A 13,941-nucleotide genomic window follows, 5' to 3' on the forward strand; every position below is an offset into this window, starting at 1 on the left:
AATCTAAGTGGTTTAACCCATTTATGCCAAGCGTCTAGAAAAAAGGCCTTGGCAAACAGCGTAGACCCAGATGAGACGCCGCATGATGCAGCCTCTCATCAGGGTCTGCGCTTGTTTGCTAAAAGGAATTTCTGTATGAAATATTCTAAATATAGAAATATGTATTCTAGAAATCCCTAATTTTGGAAATAAATTGATCCAATTTAGAAGGATGGGAGAGTCCACTAGGCATAAATGGGTTAAAGGGCTACATTATATTTAGTTTAACATTCCAACAAACCTCTTTTTCTTCCTCTCAATTTTTTTCCAATGACAACATATAAAACCTTGATCCACATAAAGAGGCTGTCTCATCAATACTTGTAATCAGGAAATAATATTGAATTTCTGAAGCCATTAAGCTCTTTTGTTTCTTTAATTGATAGGGCATTTCACATGTCTGGGAGAGGCACAGATCAATCAATAGTGCATAGTAACCACTAGATGAGTTAAAGATAGGGTTGATGATATCTTTACATCTGGTATTTAGGAAATAGATAGCATAGTTAGCATTCTTTTTTTAATTTCTTAATATCCATCTTTTAAAATACATTTACAGAAACAGGATATGCATCCCTCATTATATTTAACAAGAGCACCGCATAACGGTTGCCAACGCTTGGCTGCGAAAGCTTGTCAGATTTTTTTTTTTTTTTTTTTTTTTTAAGAGGTTAGAGTGACCTTTGACCTGACCCAAAATTGGGTGTGTTGCGTGTAGAACTCATCAAGGTGCATCTACATATGAAGTTTCAAAGTTGTAGGTGGAAGCACTTTGATTTTAGAGGCAATGTTAAGGTTTAAGCACGACGCCTACAGCGGACGGCTGATGGCGGACGGCAGACGATGAGCTGACTATGACAATAATTCGGGTTTTCTCCGAAAACAGCCAAGCTAAAAATATAGGGGCATTACAGGACAATCAAAATGAACATTTCATGACATCAAACTGAATAACATTTGGGTATTCCCAATCATTTGACTTGGATACATGTTGTATTTTATAGAATAGGGCCCATTATATTTAATCTGTTATTTTTATTAATCCCACAGAGTGATTAAAGTTTCTCTTCACTATATAATACAAAATTATTTTATTTCAAAAGTATGGCAAAAGACCTGTTATTTCTAAAGATGAAATCGAAAAGTGCAGCATATTGATTCTTAAAATTTGATATGGGCCGTGCTCTCAGTGAAAAGGGGGATAAATGCATCTGCCTTAAGTGTCATCCCAGATTAGCCTGTCCGCAAAGGCTAATCAGAGACAAAACTTTCCGCCTAAACTCTTATTTTGTAAAGTACAGTCTAAATCCTGCAAAAATGCAACAAAGCAGAAAACGTAGTACCTGATTAGCCTGTGCTGACTGCACAGGCAAATCTGGGACAACACTTTAAGCACATGTATTAAACCCCCTTTTCACAGAGAACAGCCTATATTTATTTGCTTGTTATCGTAAAAACATCTCAATCAGTCACTTTTTATACAATTATGTCATATTTAAACATGCTTGTACATTAAACTGCTCATTCCTATTTCAAACAAAATTATTAATAAGGTAATAAAATGAGCATAAAAGTATGCACATTAATTATGAATTTGGTAACACCCTTTCAGTAATTAAATGTCATTAATTATTTTGTTAATGAGTTCTAATACTTCAAATCATTTTGACGAGTATCATTCTTGGGCTCACTGCATTGCGTTATACATGTTATTTAAATAAAACTTGGCTTATGTTGACATTTGGCATTATTAAATCATTTATGAAAACAAACTTAAACATGAATAAAAGTGTTTTATTTGACTTAAAATTCTGTGATCACAAATACAAATATTTACAGGAGATATGACAATCTGTTTATGTGCTTTGCATGTATAATAAATTCCTCAAGCAGTGATTCATATTTTTATCCCACCCCCCTCTACCCACAAAAAGCAAAACTATTATAAAGCAATGAATCAGACCTTATGTTCTACAAGATTTACTCTTGGCACCATACGTTTATTTCAAAAACATCAATTGTGACAGTAAATGAAATTGCACTTGCTTGAAGGTCAATAGAATAAATACTTGAAATATTTAATTAAAACACACACTATAATAACTCTACCTGCATACAAGACTGATTTCTGATTTCCCAATCATCTAACATAACTTTGAAAAGTGAAAAAAATACAACAAACTAAGTAATTATATAGAAATATTTATATATATTGGCAAAAAAATGAAATATTGGACTTCAGTCACTATTTTCAAGCATGAAACTATGAAAGTGTTTTGTCATTTGACTGTAACAATTTCAAGACAAGAGGGCCTGAAAGGCCTAAAGTCGCTCACCTGAGATAACAAGATATTATTGGGACAAATCTTCTTACCAAGTTTCATGAAGATCGGAAAATAAATGTGGCCTCTAGAGTGTAAACAAGGTTTTACTATAGCCATACAAGGAAAAATGCCCCGTCCTTGGCAGCCATGTTTTTCAACCTACTGGCATCATTTTTTAATTCTTACAAGATATTATCAGGATGAATCTTCTGACCAAGTTTCATGAAGATCGGACAGTAAATGTGGCCTCTAGAGTGTTTAAGATTTTACTATATCAATATAAGGAAAAATGCCCCGCCCCTTGGAAGCCATGTTTTTCAAGCAAACATAATTATTTTCAAACTCATCCAAGATATCATTGAGACCAATCTTCTGACCAAATTTCATGAAGATTGGACAATAAATGTGGCCTCTAGAGAGCTAACAAGGCAAATGTTGACAGCGCACAAAACACGACGCACGACGGACTAACAGGGATCACATAAGCTCACCATGAGCACGTTGTGCTCAGGTGAGCTAAAAAAAGAAAACAAACTAAAATCTTGGACAAAAATGCTCAACTTTATTGTTTACATTGCATTAAGATCTATGTAGCACACAATTTACTATATATGAGTCTCCTTTTGGGAAAACTGGGCTAAATGCATGACTGTAAAGTCTTATCCCAGACTGGCCACTGGGGACAGGTCTTCCTGCATACACTGGATTTTCCTATATAAATGTCAACAATGTCTTCCATGATTTTGCCTATGCAGACTGCAAAGGCAAATCTGGGATGACACTTTTCATACATTAAGCCCAGTTTTCCTAAAAAGATGCTCATACCGGTATAATTATGTTCACATACTAATTAGTCCTCTGAATTTTAACAAGAGCACCGCATAACTGGTGCCAACCCTTGGCTGCTGGTGCAGTTTTGAATATACGAAAGCTTGTCAGAATTTATTATTTTTTTTGGTTAAGAGGTCAGTGACCTTGACCTTTGACCAAGTGACCCAAAAGTGGTAGTGGCATGTAGAACTCATCAAGGTGCATCTACATATGAAGTTTCAAAGTTGTAGGTGGAAGCACTTTGATTTTAGAGCAAAATGTCAAGGTTTTAGCATGATGCTGGTAGACTGCGGACAACACGACACGATGAGCTGGCTTATAATGACAATACCTCGGATTTTCTCCAAAAACAGCCAAGCTAAAAGTCCATAATATATCTGCACTGATGAGAATATGTTTCCAGCAATTTTCTATGTTATTAATTTGTGTTCAATTACTTCCCATAGAATTTCTGCTCCAATGCTTTCCCCAGGGACTTTTTAATACTACATTATGCAATTTGCATGGTTTCTTTCTGAGATTTTCAGGGGACATAAGATGGTTTCCGTGTCTCAAGGAATGTCAGTCAATTAATGAAATGTCTCCAGGGATTAAAGCGTATCTAAAAAAATATATATCTTGTAGAGATTTATGCATTAGACATTTTTCTGTCTTTTAAAAAATTCTTGGTACTGTGTTTTTCTACCAACCAAATAGCAGCAATTATGTTGGAATAAAATGTTTAAACTTTGACACTTATTTTACTTAGAGACGTATTTTGACGCAATTGTAGTCCTCTAGAAAGCTAAATTCAATTAAAGACGTTTCTAACTAGATTCACGTTTGAAAAGCTTTATTTCCAACCCTTAGATGAGCAGCAAACAGCATAAAATCTTAACAGACTGCGAGTTACTCGCAGGCTGTTCTGGTTTTCTGCTGATTGTAAAAGCCATTTTCTCTTGGCTTCTTATGGGGGAAAGGGTTAAATTGCATAAACATTTATTCATAATTTAAAGAAAACAAAATTATTAGCTGTGGTTTTCTTGATAGTTTCATGTTTTACAATCTGCAAAACATTCTCTACATTTGGTTCCTTTTATTTGCAAACTACTGCATACAGAAACTCCAATTGGCGTGGACAGTTTGTTTCAATTTACACAATGAACAATATAAGTATAAGTGAATCCTGAGAACACTGAATAAGCATAATTAATATTTCATATTTTTGTGACATCAATTCAAGGTAAATTATATGTATCTATGTTTTGATTTGTCTGAATATTCATGATGAAAAAATGAAAAAATCAATTATCATATTACATACATTTGAATACAAGATCTTATTTCTTGTACTTTAAAACAAATATGGACACAAACCACTTACATTAATACATTGTCCATTTCAACACATATAGTGTAAAAAACGTCCTCTCAAACTATTCCTGATCCAGTATTTAGACTACTACTATTTATTATTAAAGCCTGAATCAGATCTCTGTCCAATTAGAGGCAAAAATATCAGCATTTTTTTAACAATGCTTGATTCTTCTCTCTTGAAGATTTCCACTGCTAACATGGAGCCAGTGGTAACACATACACACAATTATGGCCTTTTCAACTAATAAAAACTCCTGCTTGTGGACTTTAGTAATAAATAGCTGGAACCATCAATAACTGCCAATGTTCTTGTTCAGCATTAGTGATTAGAAAAAATAGTTGTGTGTGTGTTCTGTAGTTTTATCTGACTTACTTTATTACAAACAATACCAAATATCTATTTTCTATAACATAATTAACAAAATAAACTAAGGTAGTCAATACACCCCGCCATGACCTAATTTAAAATGGTGAAAAAGTTGAGTATATTAGTAAAGTTAATCCCACAATATTGTCATTTGCTTGCTCACATGGATTACTAACACTACTATTAAAATCCTTTTATGGTACACAGAACACTGTTACCAACACCAAGTACATTTGCTAAATAATTAAGTATCCAAAATTTGTCTACGTTCAAGGGCACATCACTCTTCAAAGAATTGCGACAATTACACGAAAATAACCTCTTGAATTTCTACAATAGTAAATGGTATACTGGTGTATCATGGTGGAAATACTGTACATGACTTTTATAAACTAATTAACACAGCAGATACATAAATGAGCCTGTTTAAATTATGTATAAAATTAACACGTTGATATGTTTTATATGTAAAAAAAATGTTTTCGCAACTACAAACATTTGTTATGTCTTGTGTAAAACACTGTGTATTTTGGGCCAAAGGCCTTTATTCACTTTATAAAATGAGTTGAGTTAAATAGTATAAAAACATATCTAAAAATATTTTGTTTATTTATAATACACACAAAAGGAAGAGATTGGTTTACACCACAAATGATACATGTACAGTAATTTAAGTATCCAAAATTCAAGGGCACATAACTTTGCAAAGTATATCCCAACATACATGAAAATTAAGTCTTGCACTTGAACATAGTATAAACAACATAATTTTATCTAGAGTTGAGAGTTGAGAGGCAGAAAACTGAGAGAGTAATTTGCAACACATAATACACATGACTGCCTGACGCAGCCGAGGGCAGATCAACCAACCAACTGACCAACTACCCACGAGGGGATTCCAGTATACCTTTTCCCCATGAACTTGGTTGAAAGGGTATATTATTATGATTAAGATTTATCCATTTTCTTAATATTTTTTTTTTATCTGAGACAGTTGCATCTCCCTGTAAAAGCTCTGGTTATATTAATCGCCCTAATGGTACATAAAGGTGCTAGTGCCTAATCTAATTTAAATATCACATGGTGCATAAAGGTGCTAGTGCCTAATCTAATTTAAATATCACATGGTACTTTTTTGCACCAATGGGGCTATTATATTCAATCTGCAGTACCTTTTAGTTAGTTATTTTTTTCTATCATGATGATTGTCACATTCAAACAAATCTTTCAACACACACTTCTATAACTGTACTGATATAGTAGATTTTGTTATTGTTAATGTTAAATAGATTTTATAATTGCTGATGCTCCATTGAAAGAATTGATTGATTCTCATGCAGTTCATTATTTCAGGTAAAACATACCAAAACAGAACACTGAGGCATTGTTTGGACTGATATTGGAGTTATCACATCTGCAAACAACATATCTGTATTTGTTTGACATTAAATAGTAAACGCGTATCCACCTTATTACAGCAAGTAGTTATCGACACAGCCTCCATGAGATGTAATGATAAAAGTAGTATGTCACCTGATCACTAACCCAACAACCTTTTTTGCTGACCCTTAAATCTAATTATTTTTTTGTAATCGACAGGTTGAGTTTTTTTTAACATTTTCTATACATTTGATAAATCATGATCTTTACAAACAAAGAAAGAATGCTGTGATTTGGATGATTTCTTTCATTTAAAATCTGTATGTTAACCCATTTATGCCTAGTGGACTCTCTGTATGTTAACCCATTTATGCCTAATGGACTCTCTGTATGTTAACCCATTAATGCCTAGTGGACTCTTTGTATGTTAACCCATTTATGCCTAGTGGACTCTTTGTATGTTAACCCATTTATGCCTAGTGGACTCTCTGTATGTTAACCCATTTATGCCTAGTGGACTCTTTGTATGTTAACCCATTTATGCCTAGTGGACTCTCTGTATGTTAACCCATTTATGCCTAGTGGACTCTTTGTATGTTAACCCATTTATGCCTAGTGGACTCTTTGTATGTTAACCCATTTATGCCTAGTGGACTCTATGTATGTTAACCCATTTATGCCTAGTGGACTCTCTGTATGTTAACCCATTTATGCCTAGTGGACTCTCTGTATGTTAACCCATTTATGCCTAGTGGACTCTTTGTATGTTAACCCATTTATGCCTAGTGGACTCTTTGTATGTTAACCCAATTATGCCTAGTGGACTCTATGTATGTTAACCCATTTATGCCTAGTGGACTCTATGTATGTTAACCCATTTATGCCTAGTGGACTCTATGTATGTTAACCCATTTATGCCTAGTGGACTCTCTGTATGTTAACCCATTTATGCCTAGTGGACTCTCTGTATGTTAACCCATTTATGCCTAGTGGACTCTCCCATTCTTCTAATTTATTATCAAAATTAGGGATGTCATGTATATTTATTTCTATATTTAGAATATTTTTTACAGAAATTCTTACTGAAATTCCTTTAAGCAAACAGCGCAGACCCTGATGAGACGCCACATCATGCGGCGTCTCATCTGGGTCTACGCTGTTTGCCAAGGCCTTTTTTTACACGCTAGGCATAAATAGGTTGAAGCATAATACCTTTGCACTAAAGTTAGAAAGACATTTATTTTGTAAAAGCCCCCTTCTCAATATTGCAACAAAGCCATCAGAAAGCCTTCCCAATGGCACAAACTTGAAGCTTCTTTAGAACACTTAACCCTTTACCACTTAGATATAGAGAATATTATGTGAGTGTCGGATAGAGATCAAGTTTATCATGCGAGGCTCAGAAACATGTAGCGCGAGGCTACACTCACATAATATTCTATTTATCCTATTATTTTGTGGTCGTTTATCATTCAAAAAGAGTAAAAATTCTTTAAAATTCAAAGAAACTGGTTTCCCAAGTTGACTTCACAGTGTTTGTTTATTTCAACGTCATCGTTTGCTATGACGTCACATTGATAGAGATCGGAAAACCATGGTCTAAAAATATCAATAGTATAAAGCTTAAGTTTATGCGATCGTTGTTATACTATCGATTTTCATCTGGTTACTAGGATAAAAATTTTTTTTTACATATTTGTAGTCCTATAGAAAGTTACATTTAATTCAAAACCTTTCTTACTAAATTAAAGTTTCAAAGGCTTCATTTCCAACCCTTAGATACTGATGAGCAGCAAACAGCATAAAACCTGAACAGACTGCGAGGTACTCGCAGGCTGTTCTGGTTTCATCCTGTTTGCACATTGACATTTTCAGTTTGCTTCTAAGTGTGAAAGGGTTAATTGCGAATGATGCATGATTTTCTCAAATAACAGACTCATGATGAAATTATTTTAACATAATCTTTTGAATTCCCAATGTAAATGCAAAGTCAAACAAGAAACATGGACGTTGTTAGTGTGGTGATGATTACAAATTCGTAGCGCACACCTTTTTTTTGTTAATTATCACAGCTATTTCAGCATTGACATGATTCAATACAAATTCAGTTACTTCAAAAGAGGCACATAGTAATTAATGTGACAGATATATGATGGTTGTAATATTAGTAATATGCACCAATGGGGGTAAATATTATGTATCAAGTGGTTGAATAGTTGTGCAGTTACTAACATTTCTTATGTAGTCCATATTGAAAAAGGCCATCATCCCTATAACACAACATTGATGCTAACGAGACCAAAGTTCATCAGCTCAGTAAATTCATGTTTTCATGAAGTTATGTTCATGAACTGGCTCATGAATTTAGACATTTACAAAATTAATTTACACATTTGTTGTACATAATTTGTTCACTTACTGTTCATGAATTCATTAAAAAGTGTTGCAGAGGTTAATATAGTGATGCAAATATAAAGTTAATTATTATGCTGCATTACTACATACATTCAAAATTTCATATCAACTTTTTCAGCCAGCTACCTTAATTCAGACTCAGAAATAAGGGATATTTTTAGCATAACATCTTTCCAAATAATATTTAGAGTAACTTATCTACCATTTCACAACTGTTAATCTAATTTCAACATTTGAATAATACATTGATTGTTTAATTTATTTGTTCAATACACCTTCCCTGCAGGTAATATCCGTTACTGTATTGAAACTATCCTCAATTGCTTCAGTTTTGTTGGATGTAACAAAAAAAGGCATTCTTCTCATAACAAGAGGTAAGTCCTCTTAAACAATAGAGGCAATGTTGCCCATCCTACATCTCCATGTTACAGTGGAACAATTAAACTGGCTAACTTGCTGTCTGTTCAGGTTTTATGATGTTTGCTGCTCATCAGTATCTATTAGGGTTGAAATGAAGCTTAAAAACTTGAATCCTAAGTAAGAAAGGTCTTTAATTAAATTTAACTTTCTAAGGGACTACATACGCGTCAAAATACGTATCTAAGTCCGGTAAATGTTTAATTCACTTTTGGATTTCTTACTGACTTCTTGTAATTTTCCGTAACAAACACAGCATTGAACAGAAATTTACTAGCGCAGTTCATGGGGCTTGATATCTGTCAGCATTATATGCAGTACAATACTGTACACATATTAATGTCTAATTATCAGGCTCGTAATCCGCACCTAAACACACTTTAATGTACATTCCTTCCGGCTTTATGTGTGTCGCATACTATTAATAAGGCTTCACTATTCTAAATGCCATTGTACAGAGAGCAAATGTACTGACTTCATTCATGTGCATTTCAACAAAAAAACATTGCGTGGAATAGAAAGGTTACTGAAAATAATATATTAATTAGGATAAGTGGAAAAAAAATTATTCCCTTCAAAACCTTACTCATTAAAAGCTTGCCTTAGGCTAATAAAAGCACAAAACTGCTATTACTTTAGAAGGATCAGTACAAAGCTTTTGATTCATATTTTTTTATGAGTATATTACAGCTCATGTTAAAACACTATACTTAGAACTTATTATGGGAAGTTTGAACAAAATATTTAGGAAAATATTGTTGTTGTTATTTCAAAAAATTATTCATATGCAATTTTACCGCTTCTAATTATTTATTTATTTTAAATTATAAATAAATAGATAACTGAATATATATTATTTTCATCTAAGTTGGTTTAACCCAAAATCTCTAAGCTTGCATGCTGGGATTTGTTATAACATCCAAACAAATCAACTGTCCCATAATGCATGATTTGAATACATATACAGTAAAAATGTTTTTAGACAGTATCTTTTTATCCAAAAGTCATGAGATTTAGTGCATATTATAGCAAAAACTAAAGACAGAAACAATTTATATTATTTAAAATATACATAAACAAACCGCAATGCACACTTTTGGGTGAGAGAGACACCAAAAGAATGTCAAATCTAAGTTTGATATCGCGATGATATTCCAAAGGGCTATTTTCCCCATCGGGAAAAGTACCTGTACCGCTGCACCTGAAAACTATGACATTAGGAAAAAAATTTATTGCTAGGTACTTAATTGAACAAAAACACCTAAATATTATTTTATTTGCCAGGTTTTTGCTTAAATGCAACTTCAGTTTCAATCAGGGTTTTTTATCTGATTTTGGGGAAAGGGCCTGGCCTTTTTTGAGGAGAAAAAATCGCGCAAAATGCCAGATTTTGGGGGAAAAAATCACGCGATACGCCGGATTTTGGGGAAAATAAGGAAAGTCTTAAATAATCAATTCAACATATTTTGCTGTTTTTAAAACAAAATCAAGGCAACAGATAATTTAATTATGCAATATGTTATATTTTCTACTCTGGATCAGGTTAACTTATGTATTTAAAGTTAAAAAAAAAAAATTTTTTTTTTTTTTTTTTTTTTTTTTTTTTTTAGGGGAAAAAAATGATGTCTGGGGGAAAATTTACCTGCTGAGGGAAAAAAAAATCTGAGGGGAAAGGGCCGATTTTCGGCGGGTCCCAAAGAAGGAAAAAAGCCCTGTCAATGCTCGTTTTATTTGTTCACTGGCAGATAAAATTGTGTTTTTAACGATATCGAGATAACTTTCCTCCCTTTTGGGATTGTTCAGATTGGCAATAGAGAATTTTCTTTTTTTCATCAGGCAAAGTGCATTTTACAGGTACTTTATAAAGAAGGGGAAAAAATGCAGCAATCAATTCAGTATTTAAGCAGTTAGTATCTTTGATTAAAGAATGATTTGTGCTATATTAGCAATTATTAGCAAATGGAAATAATAGCAGAAAAGCAGCAAGTTTTTACCGGTTTAAGGGATCTTTTCACGGTTTAGTAAATTGACAAAATTGAAAAAAATTGTTTCAGATACGCAAATTTTCGTTTTAGTTATGATATTCGTGAGGAAACAGTATTACTGAACATTTACCATAGTCCAATATAGCCATTATATGTATCTTTTGATGATTTGAAAACCTAACAAGATGTGTTTGTGAAACACAATGTCCCCCTATATGACGTTTGACCTTGTAGGATGACCTTGACCTTGACCCTTCACCACTCAAAATGTGCAGCTCCATGAGATACACATGCATTTCAAATATAAATTGCTAGCTTCAATATTGCAGAAGTGACATTACATGAGCAATTTTGACCCATATATTTGACCTTGAAGGATGACCTTGACCTTGACCTTTCACCACTAAAAATGTGCAGCTCCATGAGATACACATGCATGCCAAATATAAAGTTGCTATCTTCAATATTGCAAAAGTATTCATAAAATAAGCGATTTGGGCCACATATATTTGACCTCTGACCTTGAAGGATGACCTTGACCTTGACCTTTCACCACTCAAAATGTGCAGCTCCATGAGATACACATGCATGCCAAATATCAAGTTGCTATCTTCAATATTGCAAAAGTGCTCATAAAATGAGCGATTTTGGCCACATATATTTGACATCTGACCTTGAAGAATAACCTTGACCTTGACCTTTCACCACTCAAAATGTGCAGCTCCATGAGATACCCATGCATGCCAAATATCAAGTTGCTATCTTGAATATTGAAATACTGCAAAAGTGTACATTAAATGAGCGATTTTGACCCATATATTTGAACTTTGACCTTGAAGGATGACCTTGACCTTGACCTTTCACCACTCAAAGTATGCAGCTCCATGAGATACATATGCATGCCAAATATCAAGTTGCTATCTTCAATATTGCAAAAGTTATTGCAAATGTTAAAGTTGGCACAAACCAACCAACCAACAGACAAACAGACAAACAGACAGGGCAAAAACAAAATGTCCCCCACTACTATAGTGGGGGACATAAAAATTATAATGCGTTGCAACGCAAAACGATTGAATAATTTGGAGAGTTTTGTTGTTGTCGTTTAAATTTGCGAAACTACGAAGATTGCTTATATAAGGTATAAAATACTTACACTGTGTATACCCGGCGGAATAGCCGAGAGGGCTAATGCTTTTTTACTTCAGACTTATTCCAGGACTCCGGGGGTCACTGGTTCGAGCCCTGGTAACGGCTACTTTTTTTTCCTTTTTTAAATTTTATTCTTGATTTTTTACTGGAGCTTTTAAGATCCAATGTTTACATTTATCAATATAAAGCATTTAATGACAAACTTCAAAATATGCCAAAATCTGTGAAAAGGCCCCTTTAACAAGTTGTCATCCTCATTTATCATGACACTTCAAATAATCTGCCAAGAAAACATAGTAATAATAATCATAATTATAATAATAATTATAATTACATTAATAACAAGAGATGTGTTTGTCAGAAACACAATTCCCCCTATTGCGCCACTTTGAAATAAAATTTCAATATATCATTTAGCAGGTTTAGAAATTATCTCCCTTTTAAGGTTTATTACTTCCCTTGGATTGTATTTTAGGACTTTTGACCTTTAAAGATGACCTTGACCTTTCACCACTCAAATATCAAGTTGCTATCTTCAATATTGCAAAGGTTATGGCCTGGATGTTTAAGTTTTCGGACGGACTGATGGACGGACGGACGGACGGACGGATAGACAGTTAAAATGCTATATGCCACCCCACTGGGGGCATAAAAATATTAATAACAAGAGATGTGTTTGTCATAAACACAATGTCCCCTACTGCGGTGCTTTGATTTTTTTTATCATTTGGCAGGTTCAGATAATTATCTCCCTTTAATGCTTATTACTTCCCTTGAATTTGTTTTTTTGACCTTTGACCTTAAAGGATGACCTTGACCTTTCACCACTCAAAATGTGCAGCTCCATGAGATACACATGCATGCCAAATATCAAGTTGCTATCTGAAGCGACATAGAAGTTATGAGCATTTAAACCTAATTACGCGAAACCTAAACGCAAAGTGTGATGGAATGACGGATGGACAGATCCTTTAGGGCATAACAACCCCACAATAATTGTGGGGTTTGAATGCTTACTTCATGTATATTTGGGAACATGTTAAAAACTACTTTGTGAAGATCTTCACTGTAAATAACAAGAGCAGTAAGATACTTGTGTTGAGCATCCTACGATTGAACAGCTATCAAAAATACAAGATTCCTCAAACCAACAGCTGGCTGAAGAAATATAATGTTCACACAAAAAGGAAAACTTAAGTGCAAGAAGCAAATAAAAATTACTATTTACCCATTTTTTCCCATGATTTTCAATGCCGACATGATATTTTTTAGTCGAATCTTTGGGGCAGATATCTGGAGAGAGTCCATACTATTTGCATTCAATATACTATCCATTATCAATCAGATATTTACACTCTGTTATATCATCATGTTCATGCACTTTCAAATTCGCAGGTCAAACAGCATTCACGCACAAATTAGTTCCACTAAAAGTTAATACTTTGTATTATTAGTTGAACGATTCTTTTTAAATTTGTTAAACACATCACTACATCCTTAAAATATATTTTCACAACATTCATCTTCAAACAGGAAATAGAAAACACGAATCAGTAATTAAAATAACCCATGCTTTGACACAGAAAGAGTTATCAATGCACAATTTATGGTGTATGCTATTAATTATCAAATGCTGACAACCAACCAGCTGCCAGTATTAGCCTGGTTGAAAACC

At 33.7% G+C, this 13,941-nt stretch overlaps 1 protein-coding gene across 10 annotated transcripts in view; it reads right to left on the minus strand.

The window, feature by feature from the left end:
* Window positions 1-13,941, minus strand: part of LOC127881066 (rap1 GTPase-activating protein 1-like) — a 218,588-nt gene that overhangs the window by 42,052 nt on the left and 162,595 nt on the right. Inside the window, exon 2 of one of the 10 annotated variants that reach the window (XM_052428684.1) lies at window positions 13,495-13,762. The exons of the other annotated variants lie outside the window; for them this stretch is intronic. Coding sequence (XP_052284644.1) covers window positions 13,495-13,601 — 107 coding nt within the window. The 5' untranslated portion in view covers window positions 13,602-13,762. The remainder of the gene's footprint in view (window positions 1-13,494; window positions 13,763-13,941) is intronic. 10 annotated transcript variants of the gene reach the window in all.

This window comes from Dreissena polymorpha, chromosome 5 (genome assembly GCF_020536995.1).
Source record: "Dreissena polymorpha isolate Duluth1 chromosome 5, UMN_Dpol_1.0, whole genome shotgun sequence".
Taxonomy (NCBI): Eukaryota; Metazoa; Mollusca; class Bivalvia; order Myida; family Dreissenidae; genus Dreissena; species Dreissena polymorpha.